The sequence below is a fragment of the Macaca thibetana genome, chromosome 4, assembly GCF_024542745.1.
Source record: "Macaca thibetana thibetana isolate TM-01 chromosome 4, ASM2454274v1, whole genome shotgun sequence".
NCBI lineage: Eukaryota > Metazoa > Chordata > Mammalia > Primates > Cercopithecidae > Macaca > Macaca thibetana.
Window position 1 is genome coordinate 123,050,105 of NC_065581.1, and position 23,269 is coordinate 123,073,373.

At 35.3% G+C, this 23,269-nt stretch overlaps 2 protein-coding genes across 2 annotated transcripts in view; one reads left to right on the top strand and one right to left on the bottom strand.

The window, feature by feature from the left end:
• The window catches only part of NMBR (neuromedin B receptor), a 75,010-nt gene extending 68,991 nt beyond the window's left edge, over positions 1 to 6,019 (top strand). The window contains exons 3-4 of the mRNA XM_050787404.1: positions 1,284 to 1,632; positions 4,449 to 6,019. Coding sequence (XP_050643361.1) covers positions 1,284 to 1,632; positions 4,449 to 4,850 — 751 coding nt within the window. The 3' untranslated portion in view covers positions 4,851 to 6,019. The remainder of the gene's footprint in view (positions 1 to 1,283; positions 1,633 to 4,448) is intronic.
• VTA1 (vesicle trafficking 1) overlaps positions 1 to 23,269 on the bottom strand; it is a 726,169-nt gene that overhangs the window by 146,960 nt on the left and 555,940 nt on the right. The window lies entirely within an intron of this gene.

Here is a 23,269-nt window from a genome sequence, read left to right on the forward strand (position 1 = left end):
AGCTTACAGAATATCTTAGAAATTAAAATCAAGAAGAAGGTGAAGTTGTGCTTGATAAATGTGATTTTCCAAAAAATATCAGAGATTGGGTAATAATTCAGATTTGTCTAACTAAAATCATGTGGTACTGCATCTTATTTGCTAGGTATATTATCATTTGAAATACTTTAAAGAGAAATATAAAAAATTCGAGTTTTACATACCATTTTGAATTATTTGCATCATCATTGCCTTACTCAATGTGTGTGTTTGAGTTAGCTGCAGAAAGTTTTGGATTGTTTACTGTGTCCTGGAGTGTGATTCCTTTATCACTAGTACATTGCTGGTATATTGTCATTAATATTTTAGGTTGGAGGAGAAAATAACTTTATGGGATCTTGACATGAAATAAATTTGAGCTATAAAGACAAAATATTGTTCTGCTTTCAAGTTTTTCAGTCCTTATTATTGGATTATGGAGAAAATCCCAATCTAGATTAGTCTTTTATTTATTTTATTTTGTCAAAATACAGTATGACCAATCTAGATTAGTTTCTAAAATTCATTAATGTCTTTAGAAAAAGAGTGAAAGGGTTCACACTCAGAAGTTATGGGAAAGTATCAAGGAAGGATTGAATAACATTATTTTGTGAACATCTTATATTTTGGTATTCAATACATTATGATAGATGTAACATATATAGATTTAGAAGAATTTAAGAGGTAAACAAATGTCCAGGATTTTGGAAATGAAATAACTAGGATTTAGGAAATGCCAATTTAAAATATTTTTCTCTCCCTTCCTGTTTTCTGTGCTAATAAGTAGTGGAATGACTTGTAGACTGAGAGACACCAGGAATCTTAGGTCTTACATACACTTTTAAGCAGCCAGGGAAGAAATAAATTTGAGCTACAAAGACAGAATATTGTTGGCATCTCTCTTACTAAGCAGGATGTCTTTCTCTTCATTTTCCTTCCTTCCTTCCTTCCTTCCTTCCTTCCTTCCTTCCTTCCTTCCTTCCTTCCTTCCTTCCTTCCTTCCTTCCTTCCTTCTCTTTTCCCTTTCCTTTCCTTTCCTTTCCTTTCCTTTCCTTTCCTTTCCTTTCCTTTCCTTTCCTTTCCTTTCCTTTCCTTTCCTTTCCTTTCCTTTCCTTTCCTTTCCTTTCCTTTTCTCTTTCTCTCTTTCTTTCCTTCTTTGCTTCTTTTCCTTTCTTCCTTTCTTTTTCTTTCTTTCTTTTCTTTCTTTCTCTTTTCTCTTTCCTTCCTTTCTTTCTGGAATAACTTGAGATGTATCATTTTCCCAGGTACAGAGCCATCGTTAACCCCATGGACATGCAGACGTCAGGGGCAGTGCTGTGGACCTGTGTGAAGGCCATGGGTATCTGGGTGGTCTCCGTGTTGTTGGCAGTTCCCGAAGCAGTGTTTTCAGAAGTGGCACGCATCAGTAGCTTGGATAATAGCAGCTTCACAGCATGTATCCCCTACCCTCAAACAGATGAATTACATCCAAAGATTCATTCAGTACTCATTTTCTTGGTCTATTTCCTCACACCACTTGCTATTATTAGCATTTATTATTATCATATTGCAAAGACCTTAATTAAGAGTGCACACAATCTTCCTGGAGAATACAATGAACATACCAAAAAACAGGTAAGCTTGGTAGGTGTGGGTTGGTGGTGTGCTGGTCAGAACAAGTAACTGCTATTATTGTTTTATTTTGTGGGTTTTTAATCCTATGACTGATGATTACAGAGTTGGGCCTTCACAGGCCTTAAGTAGAAGGGATATGTGGGGATCTCTAATATATGGTCATATCAGAGCCCCGCAAAGGCCCACTTAGGTTCAGTTTATCATTTATCTGGATCTGTGATAAGACCTGACATTCCACCATTAGAAATTAATGTATTGAAAGACCTGTTTTACATGCAGAGTTTTATGTAACAAACAACATAATAAACCAGAAAAATTTCACATATGAGCATACATTAATTTAATTCTTGTTTCTTCTCCCATTAACCCACTAAGGATGGCAGGGAGTATAGAAGAAGGATGCACCAGGAAAGGACTATAGGACACTGCCTGGGATCTGGGGATGGGATTTGGGTGGAAGTCAGAATGAGAGATGAGGAGAATAGCAGGAGTAGCAGAAAAGGAACCCAAAGGTGCAATCCAAAGGTGGGCTGCTGTTGAAGCAATATGTGACCCAACTCAAATTTGTAACTTTCCCTACAAAGATAATATGCTCATTTAAAAATTACATCATGCACCTTATGTACTTTTTCTTTCTTCATGAATATGCACTACTAATTTAAGGTAAAAATCAACTGTGTTAATACACAAAGAGACAGAAATAGTGTTCTTGTGAGAAAGAGTGTCTGGTTACACATTTGTGTACAGCTAGAAAAGAACTTCTAATGGGTTTTGCAGGTACAGAGTAGTTACTGATGCTTGTTTCCAAATTAAAAGCAAAGAAATTGAATCACAGATCATTTAAAATTTACTGGAACATAGATGGAGCATTAGGCTGGGGCCTTGGGTATGTTAGCAGCAGCAGAAACTAGTAAAGATTTCGTGCATGGAAGGTAATCTTTATGAATTGGTGGCCATCAGCATCAAAGATCCACATCAGCTTTAAAGACTTAAAAAATCACCCAATTATTGAAGGCATTGATAAATTCACAGATTTTACCTAAATATTTGGCATCAGTGAGGCAATGTATTCAGATCATTGTCTCACTGTGCTTTCTATTTTATATAATCCGTTATTTTATCTGAGCCCTGTGATCCAATCTGTATCTCAGTTAGGTATTTGAGTATTTGCTTTTGGTTTCTAAAGTTGAGTTTTTCTCATATACACAGCCCTTGCTTCACTTTTGAATTTTTTAATGGCCTTGGCCTGTCTGCCTTGTTTTCGTGAATTTCCCTATTGGGACCTATAAACTCTGGCAGGGCAACTGGGTCTTGACATCTGCTGACAAATAATCTCAATGCCAACAGCCTGCCTGTGCACTTGAATCTCCAAGTATAGACCACTGTGACATTCTTGCACTCATCTTCCACCTGCAAGGGATGACACTGCTTAGAAAGATAAATTTCACATTTGATTTTCTTAGGACTGATTGTTGGATCGCGTAACTTATGCCACTGGGATCCATGTGGAATATCACATTCTGCTTCCTGGCCTGGGTTCCTCTTCAGTTGCACCTTTCTCTGCTTCCTCCATCACCCCTGTACTGCTACCTACCATTAGATGTGTTCCAATCCCAAACCTTTCAAGTCTTCTTTGGAATATTGTAGTTGACGACCAATAGTATTCACTCAGAAGATATTATGATACCTACAACGAATGTATTTCAATAAAGTAGTATTCCACTTTCATATTGCCTTAATTACATATTTAAACAAATTAGACAGATATAAGCTACCCCTTGAACTACTGAAGTTAGGAAATCGCTTTTAGATTAAAAAATATTGATGCCCAATCTTTGAATTTTGTTTATTTATTACATTCCTGAGTACTCTCTTAGAAGCAGTAAACATAATATGTAAATTTTATGGAGAAGGAAAATTTATTTTTATTTGTAAATGTGACGATACAGTAATGTTTACAGGACTCACAGTTATATCAGATGCTTTTGATTTGTGTAAGTCAGGAGTTTAAATCTCAAGTTGTTTTGTTTTCCTATGGAGTGGTAGTTTTAAAAAGTCAAGCTGGCAGGGCGAGGTGGCTCACACCTGTAATCCCAGCACTTTGGGAGGCTGAGGCGGGCAGATCACAAGGTCAGGAAATCGAGACGATCCTGGCTAACACGGTGAAACCCCATCTCTACTAAAAATACAAAAAATTAGCTGGGCGTGGTGGCCGGCGCCTGTAGTCCCAGCTACTCGGGAGGCTGAGGTAGCAGAAAGGCTTTAACCCGGGAGGCGGAGCTTGCAGTGAGCGGAGGAGATCCCTCCACTGCACTCTAGCCTGGGCGACAGGGCGACACTCTGTCTCAAAAAAAAAAAAAAAAAAAAAAAAAAAGTCAAGCCCTGCCTCATTAGATCAATATTTCCTATTTAAAACACCTTTATTTTTTTAAAACGTCAAAGCTTGAATATATTCTGTGATTTATTCATTTAGTGGATTTAATACAAACAGAAATGACTTATATTTTTGTTACACACAATGAGGCATTAAGCAAAAAGAAAATAAATAAATAATATGAAGACATAGCATTTATTAATTTACCACCTAGTTTTGTATAAGCTGTCAAATATTTTTTAATGCAAATAATGTAGAGACCAAAATAAACTTTCTCAAACTGTTAAAATCCATTACCATTTTGGTGAGGAAAATAAATAATTTATGTATTTTGGATGTATTATCATGCTGTAAATTTTGCTCTTTCCCGACTTGATAAAGTTGGGATGTGGCTGGTTCCATTTTCACTTTAACCAATGGGATTAATTTCTTACATTTGCAGATGGAAACACGGAAACGCCTGGCTAAAATTGTGCTTGTCTTTGTGGGCTGCTTCATCTTCTGTTGGTTCCCAAACCACATCCTTTACATGTATCGGTCTTTCAACTATAATGAGATTGATCCATCTCTAGGCCACATGATTGTCACCTTAGTTGCCCGGGTTCTCAGTTTTTGCAATTCTTGTGTCAACCCATTTGCTCTTTACCTACTCAGTGAAAGCTTCAGGAGGCATTTCAACAGCCAACTCTGCTGTGGGAGGAAGTCCTATCAGGAGAGCGGAATCAGCTACCTACTCAGCTCTTCAGCGGTGCGTATGACATCTCTGAAAAGCAATGCTAAGAACATGGTGACCAATTCTGTTTTACTAAATGGGCACAGCATGAAGCAGGAAATGGCACTGTGATTTTGGCCATTCAACTCACTACCTGGAGAGAACTTAGTAACTGTTAAAATTCCTATTCAGCAGATCAGAACTAAATAATTATCCTATTCTTGCTGTTGCTTAGCTAATTTATTAGGCAATTGCATGATTGACTCAGAAAATGCAAGACATTTTTTCTCTACACTAGACTTTATTTTTTTCTCTTTTCATTTCCTAATCATTAGAATATGAGAAAAGACTTTAAATTACTACATATAATACATATATGTGTGTATATATATGTATTTGCACACACATACACACATGTACATTATATGTATTTCACGTTAAAAATGATCCCCAAACCAATGCAATATGTATAATTTAACATTGCTTTAGTATTTAGGCTGTTGCTAAAGCCAATTCTAGCATATTTCTCTTAGGGTTCATTTTATCTCGAAACATGAAATAAATTTCTATATTGACTCAATGATTCAGTGAAGGTAATATTCAAACTCCTATTATTTGAAATACAAGTCAGATTGTCCTGGTGAATTTCATTCAATTCACAACTATTGCACGTATGTGTGTATGTATATATATATGCATATATGTACACACACACCCACACACATCCTTCATTTGAAGAAAATAAAAAATTCAAAGGTGGAGCTTAATCACATCAGTATTTATTGTGATTCTGTGATTAATCATAATTTATAGAAATAATTCATGTCTGTAACTTGTATGTGATTAACAGATATAATGAAATTAATATTATGAATTATAAAATAGGTATGATATCAATATGATTTATATTATGAATGTAAAATAGGTATGATATGAATATGATTTATATTATGAATGTAAAATAGGTATCACATGTCTCAAATTGCAAAACTACAACTCACAAGTTTGCATGGCCATCTTAGTATATTGCTAAATCCTTGAATATTTGGACGATTTTGTATAGATGTGATAAGATTTGTATAATTCCGGTGAGTTCAACCATTTACTCATCCTCTCTTGCAATATCCAACTGACAAGTATGTGGGATCACACTTAGGCAGTTTTTTTCTGCTTTTCCTGCATGATACCACAGTTTTCTCTGAATGAATGTGTTTTATTTTAGGAAAATGCAAATGTATTGATTGCATTTTAAAAACTACCATTTTAAAAGCATGTATCAATAAATCTAATATTTAAATAAATATATTTCATACTATTTCTTTTTCCAGAATTGAGAAGACTCTATTAGTATACTAAGCTTTTCCTTAAACACCCACAACTCATGATATTTAAGATATAACATATTCAATTGTATATAACAATTAGAATAAATACAAATTAAAATATTTGATAATAATAATGATAGTGAACACTAATCAAGTGTTTTCTATGTTATAGGCATAGTCCTAAAGCTTTACATGTACTATCTAATTTAGTCATCAATATAATCACTGAGGTGAACAAGAGAAGGATCTAATTTTGGCAAGGTATGAAGTTATGCAATTTTGGGTAAGGTATTTTTATTTGAAAGAGTACATGATTTTGAAAATTTTGCAGAAACAACAGATCATGTGAGACCCCTGAACTTAGGCTTTGTTAATTTCATTGTAAATTTACCTCTGAAGAAGGTCTTGTTATTATCTCTATAGATTAGGAAATTGAGGTTCAGAGATATTAAATAGCTTAAAAATATGGAGCTTTTGTTTTTGGAGATCCAGTCAACACTTAGTAGCTCTGTTAACAAAGTAAGCAGGTAGAGGATTATCTGTGCAAATTATTACTTTTTAAAAATTTTAGATTCAGAGGGAAAAATTTTAGATTCAGAGGGTACATGTGTAGGCTTGTTACATCAGTATATTGCATAATTCTGGCTTTGGGCTCATAATGATGTCATCACCCGAGTAGTGAACATAGTACCCATTAGGTAGTTTTCAACCCTTGTCCACCTCCCTCCCCACTGTTGGAGTCCCCAGTGTCTGTTTTTCCCATGGTTGTGTTCGCGTGTACCCAGTGTTGAGTTCCCACTTGTAAGTGAGAACATGAATTATTTGGTTTTCTGTTTCTGCATTAATTTGCTTAAGATAATGGCCCCAGCTGCATCCATGTTGCTACAAAAGGATATTATTTCATTCTTTTTTCATGGCTATGTAGTATTCTATGGTGTATATGCACCACATTGTCATTAGTCCACCATTGATGGGTACCTGGGTTGATTCTATGTCTTTGTTATTGTGAACATTGTTGTGATAAACGTATGATTGCAGGTATCTTTTTGTTAGAACAATTTATTTTCCTTTAGCTATATTCCTAGTAATACGATTACAGTGTCAAGTAGCAATTTTATTTTCAGTTCTTTGGGAAATCTGTAAACTTCTTTCCATAGTGGCTGAACTAATTTGCATTCCCAACAATAGTCTATAAGTGTTTCCTTTCTCTGCAACGTCTCTGACATATTATGTTTTGACTTTTTAAATACCAGCCATTATGACTGGTGTGAGATGGTATCTCATTATGGTTTTGATTTGCCTCTCTCTGATGATTAGTGATGTTGAACATTTGCTCATGTTTGTTGGTTGCCTGTATGTCTTCTTTTGATAAATGTCTGTTCATGTCTTTGCCCACTTTTTTAATGGGTTTTTTTTTTTTCTTATTGATTTGTTTTAAGTTCCTTACAGATTCTGCATATTAGTTTTATTAGTCTGTTTTCACACTGCTGATAAAGATATATCTGAGACTGGACAATTTACAAAAGAAAGAGGTTTAATGGACTGAGAATTCCACGTAGCTGGGGATGCCTCACAATCACGTGTAAAGTGAAAGACACATCTCACATAGTGGCAGATGAGAAGAGAACTCATGCAGGGAAACTCCCCCTTATAAAACCAACAGGTCTCATGACACTTACTCACTACCACAAGAACAGCATGGGAAAGATCTGCCCTCAAGATTCAATTACTTCCCACCAGGTCCCTCCCATGGCATGTGGGAATTCAAGATAAGATTTTGGTGGGGACACAGCCAAACCATATCATTCTGCCCCAGGCCCTCCCAAATCTCATGTCCTCACATTTCAAAACCAATCATGTCTTCCCAACAGTCCCCCAGAATCTTAACTCATTTCAGCATTAATTCAAAAGTCCACGGTCCAAAGTCTCATCAGAGACAAGGCGAGTGCCTTCTGCCTATGAGCCTGTAAAATTAAACGTAAGTTAGTTACTTCCTGGATACAGTGGGGAGACAGGCATTGGGTAAATACAGCTATTCCAGATGGGAGAAATTGACAAAAACAAAGTGGTGGGCTACAGACCCCATGCAAGTCCAAAATCCAGCAGAGCAGTCAAAACTTAGAGCAGTCAAAACTTAAAGCCCCAAGATGATCCCTTTTGACTCCATGTCTCCCAACCAGGTCATGCTGATGTCACAGGTGTGCACCCACAGCCTTGGGCAGCTCTGCCTCTGTGGCTTTGCAGAGTATAGCCCTCTACTGGCTGCTTTCATGGGTTGGTGTTGAGTATCTGTGGCTTTTCCAGGAGCATGTTGCAAGCTATTGGTAGATCTACCATTCTGGAGTCTGGAGGATGGTGTCCCTCTTCTCACAGCTCCACTAGGTGGTGCTCAAGTAGGGACTCTGTGTGGGGCTCTGACCCCACTTTTCCCTTCTGCACTGCCCTAGCAGAAGTTCTCCATGAGGGTCTCACCCCTGCAGCAAATTTTTGCCTGGGCATCCAGGCATATCCATACATCCTCTGAAGTCTAGGCGGAAGTTCCCAAACCTCAGTTCTTGACTTCTGTGCATCTGCAGGCTCAACACGACGTGGAAGCTGCCAAGGCTTTAGGCTCCCACCCTCTGAAGCAATAGTCTGAACTGTACTTTGGCCCCTTTTAATCATGGCTGGAGCATCTAGGATGCAGGGCACCAAGTCCCTAGACTGTACACAGCAGAGGGACCCTGGGCCTGGCCCACAAAACCATTTTTTCCTCCTAAGCCTCTGGCATGTGATGGGAGGGGCTGCTGCAAAGTTCTCTAATATGCCCTGGGAACATTTTGCCCATTGTCTTGGTGACACATTTGGCTCCTTGTTACCTATGCAAATTTCTGCTGCCAGCTTGAATTTCTCCTCAGAAAATGGGATTATCTATTCTATCACATTGTCAGGCTGCATATTTTCCAAATGTTTATGCTCTGTTTCCCTTTTAAAACTGAATGCCTTTAACAGCACCCAAGTCACCTCTTGAATGCTTTGCTGTTTAGAAATTTCTTCCACCAGATACCCTAAATCATCTCTCTCAAATTCAAAGTTCCACAAATCTCTAGGGCAGGGGCAAAATGCCAGCAGTCTCTTTGCTAAAACATAACAAGAGTCACCTTTGCTCCAGTTCCCAACTAGTTCCTTATCTCCATCTGAGACCACCTCAGCCTGGATTTCATTGTTCCTATATATCATGATCAGCATTTTTGTCAAAGCCATTCAGCAAGTCTCTAGGGAGTTTCAAACTTTCCCACATTTCCCTGTTTTCTTCTGAGCCCTCCAAACTATTCCAACCTCTGCCTGTTACCCAGTTCCAAAGATGCTTCCACATTTTCAGGTGTCTTTTCAGCACTACCCCACTCAACTGGTACCAATTTACTGTATTAATCCATTTTCACACGGCTGATAAAGAAATACTCAAGACTGGGCAATTTGCAAAAGAAAGAGGTTTAATGGACTTATAATTCCATTGGCCGATGAGTCCTCACAATCATGTGGAAGGTAAAAGGCATGTCTCAAATGGTGGCAGACAAAAGAAGAGAGCTTGTGCAGGGAAATTCCCCCTTATGAAACCATCGGATGTCATGAGACTTATTCACTATCATGTGAACAGCATGGAAAAGACCTGCCCCCATGATTCAATTTCCTCTCACTGTGTACCTCCCACAACACATGGGAATTCTAGATGAGATTTGGGTGGGACACAGTCAAACCATATCATTCCTTTGCTTTGCAAACTATCACATACCCACACGCACACAGTATGATGTTGAGTTCATATTAAAATTAGATTTTAAACTTCTGCATTTGTTGAATTTTACATATATTTGTATACACTTGTTTTACACTTTTATTTTTATAAATATTTATATTTGTTTCTGGGTATTTGAAGATTTCATTGTTCTTATTATCAAATCATAATATTTGGATGTGGTGGCTCATGCCTGTAGTCCCAGCACTTTGGGAGGCTGAGATGGGCAGATCACAAGGTCAGAATATAGAGAACATCCTGGCCAACATAGTGAAAGCCTGTCTCTACAAAAATGCAAAAAAAAAAAAAAAAAAAAAAAAAAAAAAAAAAAATTAGCCCAACGTGGTGGCGCACAAATATAGTCCCAGCTACTTGGGAGGCTGAGGCAGGGGAATCGCTTGATCCCAGAGTTGGAGGTCGCAGTGAGCCGAGATTGCACCACTGCACTCCAGCCTGGCAACAGAGTGAGACTCTGTCTCAAAACTAATAATAATAATAATATTAAAAGAAATAAATCTCACATTTATTTATGAAATCATACTACAGAAGTAAATCAAACTGATGATGCCTATAAGTCAGAAGTAGAACAAAAATGCTAAACATCTGTTAAAATAAGCATATATACATTGAAATAGCCTTTTGAAAAATGTAATTAATTTATTGATTTTTGTAACTCAATCTAGTAATATCTTAATTCAAGAAAATATTTCAGAAAACATGTGTAATGTGGTAATATCTGCCATAACAAAGATAAATATCCATAAAATATTATTTTTAATGTAGATACAAGATATATATGCCCTTTCATGTGAATCTCCTCTTTAAACCAGGAGTTGTTAAAAAAAAAAAAAAAAAAAGGGATCCTTGGAATACTTTTTTAAAAATTATTATTATACTTTAAGTTCTAGGGTACATGTGCACAACATGCAGATTTTTTACATATGTATACATGTGCCATGTTGGTGTGCTGCACCCATTAACTCATCATTTACATTAGGTATATCTCCCAATGCTATCCGTCCCCCCTCCCCCCTCCCCACAATAGGCCCTGGTGTGTGATGTTCCCCTTCCTCTGTCCAAGTGATCTCATTGTTCAGTTCACACCTATGAGTGAGAACATGCAGTATCTGGTTTTCTGTTCTTGCAATAGTTTGCTGAGAATGATGGTTTCCAGCTGCATCCATGTCCCTGCAAAGGACACGAACTCATCTTTTTTTATGGCTGCATAGTATTCCATGGTGTATATGTGCCACATTTTCTTAATCCAGTCTATTACTGATGGACATTTGGGTTGATTCCAAGTCTTTGCTATTGTGAACAGTGCTGCAATAAACATACGTGTGCATGTGTCTTTATAGCAGCATGATTTATAATCCTTTGGGTATATACCCAGTAATGGGATGGCTGGGTCAAATGGTATTTCTAGTTCTAGATCCTTAAGGAATCACCACACTGTTTTCCACAATGGTTGAGCTAGTTCACAGTCCCATCAACAGTGTAGAAGTGTCCCTGTTTCTCCACAACCTCTCCAGCACCTGTTGTTTCCTGATTTTTTAATGATTGTCATTCTAACTGGTGTGAGATAGTATCTCATTGTGGTTTTAATTTCCAAATTAAAATGTTGGAATACTTTGAATCAGAGACTGCTACCTGTGAATCATGGCATTTGTAAAATGGATTAATAACATTGTAGAATTAAATTATGTAACACTTGTAAGGTACTTAATGTCCGAAGTAAGTATTCAGTGAATATAGCATTTATCATTATATTTTAAAGTTATTGTCCCTCGTGTAACAAAGTAATAATAAACATTGATTAAACATATCCTGTGTAGCAGACCCTGTGCTATATTATTTTATAGTGATGCATCATAATAGCTTATAAGGCAGAAGGTATTCTGGTTTCCATCCTGTGTTTGAGGCAGATAAGGAAGGAAGAACTTGCTGTTGAACTCTTATCTGTTTGATTTTAAATTCATATATTTTATCTATAGTCAATACTTTCAGGAGTCTGGAATTCAGGTAATTCATTGAAACACAGGGGTATGCATGTCAACATTTTCCTCACTGAAATACAGAGGTTCCCTGACAATGGAGGACAAAAAAGAATGGTTCTCTCAGTTTGCCTTTGTCTTTCCTAGGGAAAGATAGCAGCTTAAATTCAGGGTCATGTGAATATCGTTATAGAAATAAATTTCATACGTAAAAAGGTGGGAGCATAGTTTTTGCTCCTAAATTTCTTTCTTCCTTTTGCACATGCTATATTAAAAAAGGAGGAAGAGAATAAAAATTAATGGAACATTTTGGATATTGAAACGTATTTCATTTGACTATTTGCTTGTTAGAACAAGTTTTAAATGTTTATACGATCCTATACAGCTTTAAGTGGGTTAAATTTACATTTTGAGTAAGTATGTATTTCCATGTATTAATATTTTATTACTGGCTTCATTGCTCACTCAGAAAATATTTACACAAAGTTTCTGAGAAATGAAATGTTCCAACCGTTAGGCTTCTCTTAAGAAAGAGTAAGCATGTGTATTTCAACTTTGAGTAAATTTATATATATATATATATATATGTGTGTGTATGTATGTTTTTCTTAGACTTTTTCAAAACAAATGGAAAAGTTGTGAGCAAATAAGTCAGCTTTCGTGTAGAAAGTCATTTTTGTAAAGCCATAAGAGAGTAAAAAGAAGAGAGCAAAGGAATGTCTTGTTGTAACTGCATCTTTAAGTGATCATTAGAGAAAACATTACATATACATTGCATTTTATAACATTTCATTTTCTAAATTATTTTGCCAAGTTATTCTAAGTGCTCCATTTTTTTCCCCCATATGTTGTATCTTACTGCAATTTCAAACAGGACATGTTCTTACATACAGAGCCAAGTTTTAATCTGTGGTGGGCAATTTGTGTTGGAAATGGTATACAGCAAAACTTAACCAAGATTTCATTTCTGGGAACTAACTCTCCTTTTGGGCAAGAATGAGATAATAATTACTCATTATTCTTCATGATGGATGAATAATGTAAATTTAACCCACTTCGGAACCTAAAACGTATGTTACAAAATATTTAATGATACTTAACAGAACTATTTAAAGGGGAAATTTGTAAACATTTGAGGTATTTGGGTATTGTAGATAATCAAATATGAAAAAAACAGGCATAAGAATCTTCAAATTGTTTTTTTCATATGCTGATAAAATTTAATGAGAAACATGGGCATCTTAAAACTTCTAGTTTTCTGCTGGGTGTTAGAATCTATCTATTTGCTTCTCATGTGTGGTGTTCTGTTAGATTCTTCAAGCAAAAAAGTGTAAGAAAGCTCTCAGCAATATAATCTTCATTAAATGGTGATGGGAAAGCTGAATATCCATATGCAGAAGAATGAAACTAGATTCTCACTGCATATAAAAATCAAATATCTCTCACTATATAAAAAAATCAAATAAAAATGGGTTACAGACTTAAATGTAAGACCTCAAACTATGTAACTACTACAAGAAAACATTGGGGAAACTCTAGGACATTGGAGTGGGCAAAGATTTCTTGAGTAATACCCCATAAGCACAAGCAACCAAAGCAAAAGTGGACAAATGGGATCACATCAAGTTAAAAAGTTTCTGCACAGCAAAGGATACAATCCACAAAATGAAGAGGCAGCCCACAGAATAGAAGAAAATATTTGCAAACTACTCATCTGACAAGATATTAATAACCAGAATATATAAGGAGCTCAAACAACTCCAGAGGAAAAAAAAATAGAAATCTGATTAAAAATGAGCAAAAGATATGAATAGACATTTCTCAAAGGAAGACATACAAATGGCAAACAGGCATATGAAAAGGTGCTCAACGTCAATGATCATCAGAGAAATGTAAATCAAAACTGCAATGAGGTATCATCTCACCCCAGTTAAAATGGCTTATATACAAAAGACAGGCAAATGCTGGCAAGAATGTGGAGAAAAGGGAACCCTGGTACACTGTTGGTGGGAATGTAAATTAGCACAACTAGTATGGAAAATAGTTTGGAGGGTCCTCAAAAAACTAAAACTATACCTACTATATGATTCAGCAATCCCACTTCTTGGTAGATACCCTAAAGAAAGACAATCAGTATGTTGAAGAGATATCTACTCTGTCATGTTTATTGCAGCACTGTTCACAACAACTAAGATTTGGAAGCAACCTAAGTGTCCATCAACAGATGAAACGGATAAACAAAATGTGGTACAGGTACACAATGGAGTACTATTCAGACTTACAAAAGAATGAAATTCTGTCATTTCTAACAACATGGGTGGAACTGGAGGTCATTATGTTACATGAAATAAGTCGCGCACAGAAAGACAAACTTCACATGTTCTCACTTTTCTGTGGGAGTTAAAAGTTAAAATATTTTAACTCATGGAGTTAGAAAGTAGAATAGTTGGTTACCAGAGACTGGGAAGGGTAGTGGAAGGGGAAGGGGAAGTGAGGATGGTTAATAGGTACAAAATAAAATTAGAATGAGAGATCTGTTATTTGAGAGCATTACAGGGTGACTACAGCCAATGATAACTTATTGTACATTTAAAAATGACTAAAAGAGTATAATCAGATTGTTCGTAAAACAAAGAAAGGATAAATGCTTGAGGTGATAGACACCACATATACCCTGATGTGATTATTAAGCATTGTATGATTATATCATACTATCTCATGTATCCCATAAATATATACTCCTAATATATACCCACAAAAATTAAAAATAAAAATAGAAAAATTTTCTTTTATTTGAACACAAGTTTTTGAAATTTAAAAATTCAGGTGTATTTCTATTCAGTGACATACCATCCTATCCTAGAATTATTTAGAGCACTAATGTTATTGTCTCAACCATATTAATGCCAATTAGATTTCTAAAGTATGCATGAGAACAGTTTGCCAAATAATTGAGCCTTTGGTTCTAAAATGGTAGCTCTTCTTTTATTGTATGTTTTTCAAGGTGATGGTGGTAGAGGAATGGCAGCTTGAAGTACGTATGAGGGAAAACAATACCATAAATAATAAACAAACCCATGTTGTGATTGTTACAATTTTAAAAACTAACATGATTTTAGTTTTTTTTCTGTTTTTAATTAATATTCATTCCATTATTTTAAATCTTAAATAATTAGATTTTATAAGTATGGGACTTGATGATAAATGTCTTTAAATCTTTGACTTAATATTTGTCAACATATGGATTGTAGAATTGTGTGAAATTGTGGAATTAATAATTGTATTTGATATATTGGCATTGCTGTCTCCTCTTATTTTAAAGAAATAATAAGTTTAATTCAAATAAAATTGGAAGCAATTCCAACAGGATTTTTTCCCCCTGTCTATCTCAGAATCATGTTTTTCTTTTCATCCTAAAATTTATGAAATGAATATGCTTGAATTTATTTTGACATTGTGCCTTTTAATGAGTGCACTTATTCTATTTATTTAAATCACATGTAATTAATTTTGTATTTCTTAATTTAATAAATAAAAAATCTTAGTGTAGCATGAATAATTTTTTCTTGTAATAAAAATTAGTTTATAAACATTAGTTTATAAAACTTCATTACGGGCATATAATTTGAGAAGTACCTACAAAAAATTGTATTTGAATGTAAATTTTTATTTGTTTACAAACAGGAGAAAAGTCACATTTAGGAAATTCTAAATCTGCAAAGATTAGAGAGAAATGAAATGAAGTTGCTCTTTTCAGACACAAATGTTTTGAATGAAAAAATCTTGGGTTTGATTTCAACTGCATATTTTATGAAAACAGAAAATCTTGCCCTTTCAGCATACTTTTTTGAGAGAGTTTTTAATTCAATGTGTGACATGTACTCAGCTTCAATAGTTTAATTGATGTATCATGTTTTGTCTAGTATAGGGATTACTTGCATGATTTTATGTTGATGTAACTGTCTTCTGAAATGATTAAAAAAGATATTTCTTGGAGCATATTTTTAAAAATTATTATAGGATTTATTATATATTAGTATACTCACTCTCAAGCTATTCTAATAGAAAGGCTGCAAAAGTGGTGACAAATGTTTAAGTGTCTTAACTCAAGTTTCATAATGTAATTATTGCTTTGCAAAGTGAAAGATGGGTCTGGAATCTTGAAGCAAAAATTGCTGCACTTGATTGATCTTTAAAGACAATATTTCATTCCTTTTTGCACACATACTTTATGGTAGGATAGCATACTTGTTCTCTAGAGACTTAAAAACAATAGTATTTTGATGGAGTGTCAAAACACTTGCATAGAAAACAAAATATTCACATATCATCTGTTTCTTAATATTTGGTGTTTATATGAAACCACTATATGATTATTTGAAACTTTCATCTTATCTGAATATTTTCTTGTTGATGTAGGTTAAAATCTCTTATTAGATCCTAGTGGCTAGGTTAAATACAAATAAATTATTTTATTAGTATAAGTTTTATATTCTTTTCTTAATTGAGTCAGTTACCTCAAAGTATACGAAATCAATTTTTTTCTTAATGTCTCTGTCACTTGCTAATCATCCTTAAAGAAAAATAAAGAATACATTTTAAAAAATCTAAATAATTAAGATTCTGTATGTAAGATCTCTTAGGAATAAGAATAACCACTACAAATAATCAGTGATGCTTTTGTAAATCTGCTAATTAGATATAGAAGGTAAGAGACAAAAACGAGAACAGGTATATCAAAGAAATTGCCTCTATATATATAATTCCTTGTGAAAAGGCAGAAATTGGCTTTTTTAAGCAAAAAAAAAAAGTCATAGAGTAAAAAAATCAGAAATGTAACTAATGAGAGCTTATTTTATTGGGTGTTTTTCTTTATCAGGGAAGTATATGCAAAATGTTATATATGATAGCTTTTATGTATTTCAAAGAGCATTCTCTTGCTTTAGTATAGACTGTTAGCTGTCTTTGATGTATTCTTTTATGAAGGTTCTAGAGAACTTTAGAAACTGCTGTTTATCATTGCAGTCAGTAGGTTGTTTCATAAAATGACTCACAACTTATGAAACAAATAAAGGAGACACTGTTTTCTGTTTTTATTTGTAGTGAAGACTTTGAAGAGGAACATAAGACTTAAGTAGAATTAACCAACTAGAGATGAGTTGTGTTTGGGTCTCTCAAAGTCAGTGTATAAACTAAGGGAGTCCAACGGAAGTGCACTCACCATCAGTCATTACTAAGACAACGGTGATAGGATTGAACTCTTTTTCATGGTGTTGGTATGTTTAGCATCAACTAATTAATCATTTGAAGTCTCAAAGCTATGCTGAAATATGTTCCAGTGTCCTGAGCTGAACAGTTCAAGTCTTTGGGAGTAAGGAAAGGAAGATTTCCACTAAAGGGTAAGAAAATAGAAGAGAAAAAATGGGTTGCGGTTGTTGAGTTATTGTAACACTCATTTTCAAATTATAGCTCAGAGGCCAATTTGCCCAAGAGGCAAGGGGCAAGGATGTTGGGTGGAGCCTTGAAGAGGGCACAACTATGGTTCAGACCTGCAAATTCTCTGTCTACTGGGACATCTGCTCTGAATATTTCAGTCATCTCAAAGCTAATGTGTCTATAGCTAACTCATTGTTCTCAAACTTGATCCTTTCTTCTGTATTTTAGTAAATGTCATGACTTCTACCCTTTACTGAAGGAACATAAGCTCAGTTCAGGAGTGTCATTTTTAGTTCCTCATTTTCTGCCCCTCCACATCTAATTTATCAGCAAGTCCTGTTGATTGACTTTACTTCCAAAGTATGTCTATCCTGAGATTTTCACTATCTCTTCATTGCCATGGTTGTCACACACAAGTGACCTATTTTTTTGCCTAGATTAATGCAACAACTTTTTAACTAATCTCCCTGCTTTCACCCAGTCCCAAATTAAATCCACATTCCACCCTGCAAACAAAAATCATGATAAGCCTAAATTAGAGCATGTCACATTTTTGCTTCTCAATACACTTAGAATAAAGTGAAAGCTGTTTGTTTAGTCTACATATTTTCATTCCTGACTCTCTTTTCAAATTCATTTCCCACTTAGCTCACTGGACTGCAGTCTCACCAGCACTCTTTTGTATTCCTTAAACACATAAAAAGTTCCCAGTTCCATGCCTTTGCACTTGTGTCTTGTGTCTATAGCTCTCTTTGCTCAGATATTCACATGACTAACTCTTGCGAAAAAGGCTATCCATGATCAATCTATAGTAGCACTCTCACATCAGTTGTAAAATATATATGTGTATTTTATTAAGACAAGGTCTAATTCTGTTACCCAGGCTGGAGTGCAGTGGTGTGATCTTGACTCAGTCCAGCCTTGACCTCCCCAGGCTCAGGTGATCCTCAGACCTCAGCTTCCTGAGTATCTGGGACTACAGGTGCATGCCATCCCTCTTGGCTAATTTTTGTAATTTTTGTAGAGACAGGGTTTCACCATATTGCACAGTCTGGACTCAAACTCCTGGGCTCAAGTTATCTACCCACTTTGGCTTCCCAAAATGCTAGGATTACAGGTGTGGGCCACTGCGCCCAACCAGATTATTTCATCATATTATTTTGCCCTGATTTATGTACTTATAGCACTTATCTTGTCTCTTTACTTACTTGTATGGTCTTTCTCCTTCATCTTAAATATAAATCCTTAAGAGCAGGGACTTGTCCGTGTATACTATATCCCCAAGGCTTAAGTAGTTCCTGGAATGTAGTTTAATGTAGTTGGTGCTCACCAAGTAATTGTAAGTGTTATAAAGTGTTGACTTTTACACTGTTGGTGGGACTGTAAACTAGTTCAACCATTGTGGAAAACAGTGTGGCAATTCCTCAAAGATCTAGAATTAGAAATACCATTTGACCCAGCCATCCCATTACTGGGGATATACCCAAAGGATTATAAATCATGCTGCTATAAAGACACATGCACATGTATGCTTATTGTGGCATTATTCATGATAGCAAATACTTGGAACCAACCCAAATGTCCATCAATGATAGACTGGGTTAAGAAAATGTGACACATATACACCATGGGATACTATGCAGCCATAAAAAAGGATGAGTTCATGTCCTTTGTAGGGACATAGATGCAGCTGGAAACCATCGTTCTCAGCAAACTATCGCAAGAACAGAAAACCAAACTCCGCATGTTTTCACTCATAGGTGGGAATTGAATAATGAGAACACTTGGACAGAGGAAGGGGAACATCACATACCGGGGACTGTCATGGGGTGGGGGGAGGGGGGAGGGGGGAGGGATAGCATTAGGAGATAAACCTAATGTAAATGACGAGTTAATGGGTGCAGCACACCAACATGTCACATGTATACCTATATAACAAACCTGCACGTTGTGCACATGTACCCTAGAACTTAAAGTATAATTAAAAAAAATAAAAGTGTTGAGTGGTACTGGGTTGGGAGATAAAGAGAGAACCTGAAAATAAAAGATGGAAACATTTTGTGGAATGTCTCAAGGGATTATTCTACAACCTTCTTTCTTACCTGATGTAAAACAGAAGCACTTCTTTTGAATAGCAATTAGATTTAATTGATCCAATTCTATGAAGTATTGAGTTTATCATTGTTTTATACCCTGCCTATATCCTCTTCAGTACCATGCAGATATAAACATGGATTCCTCCAGGTCAGGAATCCATAGAATTTGACAGATTTGTTTTTTTGGCCTCTCAAAGCTTAAAGTTTCTTAGAATATATCATTTGGATGATATCTTTTAGGAGAAACAATAAGGGCATAAAGTGCAACTGGAACCTTTGTCCTGAAAGCCACATGAGAAGCTTGTGCCTTTAGATTTGCCTTATTCTTAAATACTTTGTGGTTTATAGTGAGAAGAAAGCTCACAGTTGCTCATCAGGAAGCAACTTTTTATGCCCCTGAAAATCCTTTGTGTAGGTTAAAGCAGTCACTTTATGATGTGGGAATCATGCTTCCCCTGAAGCTGGAAGGTAATCCAGATTCCCATTATACCTGCATGAAGGTTCCCTTCCCTTTCTGTGGATTTATAACTAAAAAACGACTGTATTCTCTTCTGATAGTTCTACAAAGTGAGAAAAAGGAAAAAAGAGTTAGTATGCAATATAATCTAGGATAGTGTTAAGTTACTCATAAAATTGATCAATCTGCTTTCTAAGTAATATATAAAATTTATAAAAAACCTATTATATTTTCCAGTTCAAATGTTTTATGGTTGAATATTGTTGACTGATTAGAATTCATAGGCCAGAGACTTAGATCAGCTGTGGCATTTGCTGTTGTGATTACTTAGCTATCTGATCTAGTTCTTGTATCCAAAATTAGGAAATTCTGAATGCTGTAAGTTTCATACTTTGCATTATTTACCACTTTTCGTTACTGAAATGTGGTTTTCTTAGTCACTAGGATGCATATTACCTAAAAATGCTGAGGGATAATAAAGGGACAGCAGTGAGAACAGCTAAAATTATAATTCTTGCTTTTTAACATATGGATACCAGATGCGTTCTTGATCTAGAGAGACTGTTTCATTAACTCACAGAAAATGAAGGTGAAGATAAACATGACTGGTCTGTTATTCTTTTATACTTTCTTGTTTTAAGTAATAAAAAACACAAAAATAAAGTTTCCCAGATGTAAACATTGGCAAAATACTAGTAAGAGGGGAAATAATCAACCTTGGGATAAATGTGAAATAGAACACATCAGGATAACTAGGGACTGTCCTTTGCAAGTTTAACTTAGGGTCTCCTCTTCAGATCCTTAAATCTTCCAAGGTAAAATGGCATTTAAATTGTGGCTTCGATAACCAATTTTGAGCACGGTGGTTACTTACAGGTTCATTGCATTAGGTTTTCAACAACCGTAGTTTGCTAGAACCATAATCTGTGTGAGGCTTTATCTGAGTGTTAGATGACACCTAAACCACTAGTAGGAGAACTGTGGTATCTCAACCTTAAAGTCTCCATAAGAAACCACTGTACAGCTTTCTTAGTAACATGTTATAGTGTACAGCTTCAGTGTCTGAAACATTTTTTCTTGATAGGTCATCTTTCCTTTTCTTTTGTTATGATCCATGTTAGAGATAAAAAAAACACTGTATTTTGGAACTCCTAGGTTAAATTTCTCAAGACAATATTTTTTACATTAAACTACTCAGGAGACTCAAGTAGTAAGGAAAACATGTACAAACCATACAATTTAAGCCTGTGAAATTCTTGAAAACCAGCTGTTACTCTGCACAGTGGTCTACTTTATAGACCTTATATTTGATCATGTTGATTTTAATCTCAAAATCTCCAGATGATAAAAGTCCTGACCAGATGCAAAATCACTAGTTTCCTGGATTTCAAAATCTCTCTCTGCCTCAGATAAAAAAGTATTATAATGAGTTTCTTTGCCTGGACTTGTTCATAGAGTCTGTCTTCAACTATGTTTATTTGATTACTTTTCTAGGTTTTTTTGGTGAAGTATTATAGCAACAACTCTTAGATTTACACTTTCTATAAGAAACAGCAAAATATTATGGAACAAAAAGTCTACAATAGGTGCTCTATTAAGTTTGGGTATATGGTGTGAAAAAAATAGACTTGGTAAGAGAATCTTTAGCTGTCAGCAACACACCCTGGCAAACATATTAAGAATTTCTATACTAAATGGAAACTGGAGCGCTAGGCAAGAAATATAGACAGAAACAAATGTCAAATAGCTAAAGTGTCCAGTCTTCACAGACCTTATAAATAAGTGTGGGAGAGATACTATTACCAAAAAATTCCCAAAATATCATTTATAATTATAAGGTGAGACAGGTGCTTTTTTTTTTAAAAAAAAAAATAGAGTGCTGTTGCTGTGAAAGAGAGTGACAATGTGGGAGTGGGGATGGGAAAAATGCTGATGTTTAAATTGAGAGGAAGCATGAGAAGAAGTCTTACAGTATGGCTGTTTTGAAAACCCTTTTATTATCGATATTGCTTTATACATCACTTGCACCTTTAGGAGATCTGACTGATTCCTAGGGAGATAGAGATGGGGATGAGGGAAATGTAGTAGCTAGGAAAATGTTCCAGGCAGAAGAATTCGTTCATATAAAGTCTTGATGGCAAAAAACACTAGTATATATTTGATGGGTCAAAAGGAACCCAGGGTGGCTGAGGCAGAGTGGATGAGGTGAAGGGTAAAAAGAAATGAGGTTTTGGAGGTGAAGAGTGATTTGGTCATGACAGACTTTGGAATCCATTTGAGGTGAAATTGGAAGTTTTGAAGAATTTTAACCAAGCCAATGGATTTTTATTATTTATATTTATTAAAGATTATTTTGACTGCTGTGTGGAGAATAGAGTAGAAAGAAATAGTGAAGGAGCCCACTGCTACTGCACATGAAAATGATGTATCATTAATGTGTTTTATCTGCGTGGGGGCAATGCAGGGAGAAGTGGTCAAATATAAGATATAAATGAAAGTATATATGCCAGGACCGGTTGATAGATTATGTACCAGTGTTAATAGTTAACCTTCAGTTCTTGAATGGGGAACTTTTATTTATGTATGTGGTATTTATACTTTATTCTAGATGTGTTTGACTACAAATGGCAGAAATTTAATTAAAATGCAATTTTAAAAATAATTTACTGATAAATCATATTGTCTCATATGATTGGGAAATCTAAGGGTGGGTTAGGACTTTAGGAAAAGCTGTATCCAAGCCTATAGATTACTTCCAAACTTAGTATTAATTTCTTATCTCTGTTTCTTTTAAGAAAAATGTACTGCTATCCTTTTTTCAAGTGTCAGTCCACAAGATCTCAGGCAGCCCTAGGTTAAAAACATCAGAGGAATGAGAGATATTTCCTCACCCAGACATAGTCTCTGAGAAGAACTCTGATAAGTTCTTCTTGGGTGTCAATTGCGCAATAGTGATTAAACATTATGTCTAAGGCTTGGTGCATATGCCTACCTCTAAGAGGGGCAGCCACTGTTGTCCTAACAGGGGTTTGGGGAAAACTTATTGTGTATATTCAAACAAACTAACTAAGCTATGGAAATCCACTGCAACTATATAGAATAACTTGTGAGAAAGACAAAAATATTGTCTGATATGCAGGAGGTGCCCTTAGCTAGACCTCAGTGTTCTTCTGTTGAACATAAACAATTTGGCAAAATATTAACATCAGACAAGGCAGTGGTGTGACTGGAATGAACAGAGAAAAAAACAATACCATGGTGTAGTAATATCTGAACACAAAGCATGCGCATTGTCGAAGCCACAGAAATTACTCCAAAGCCGTCTATCCAGGCTAAAATGAGTAGCTTCTGCTTCTTTTTCAATTACAGTGTTTGTCTGGTTCTAGTTTATTTTTATCTATTTATTTAGTTTTTGATTTTTAATTTTCATGGGTACATAGTAGGTACATATATTTATGGGATACATGA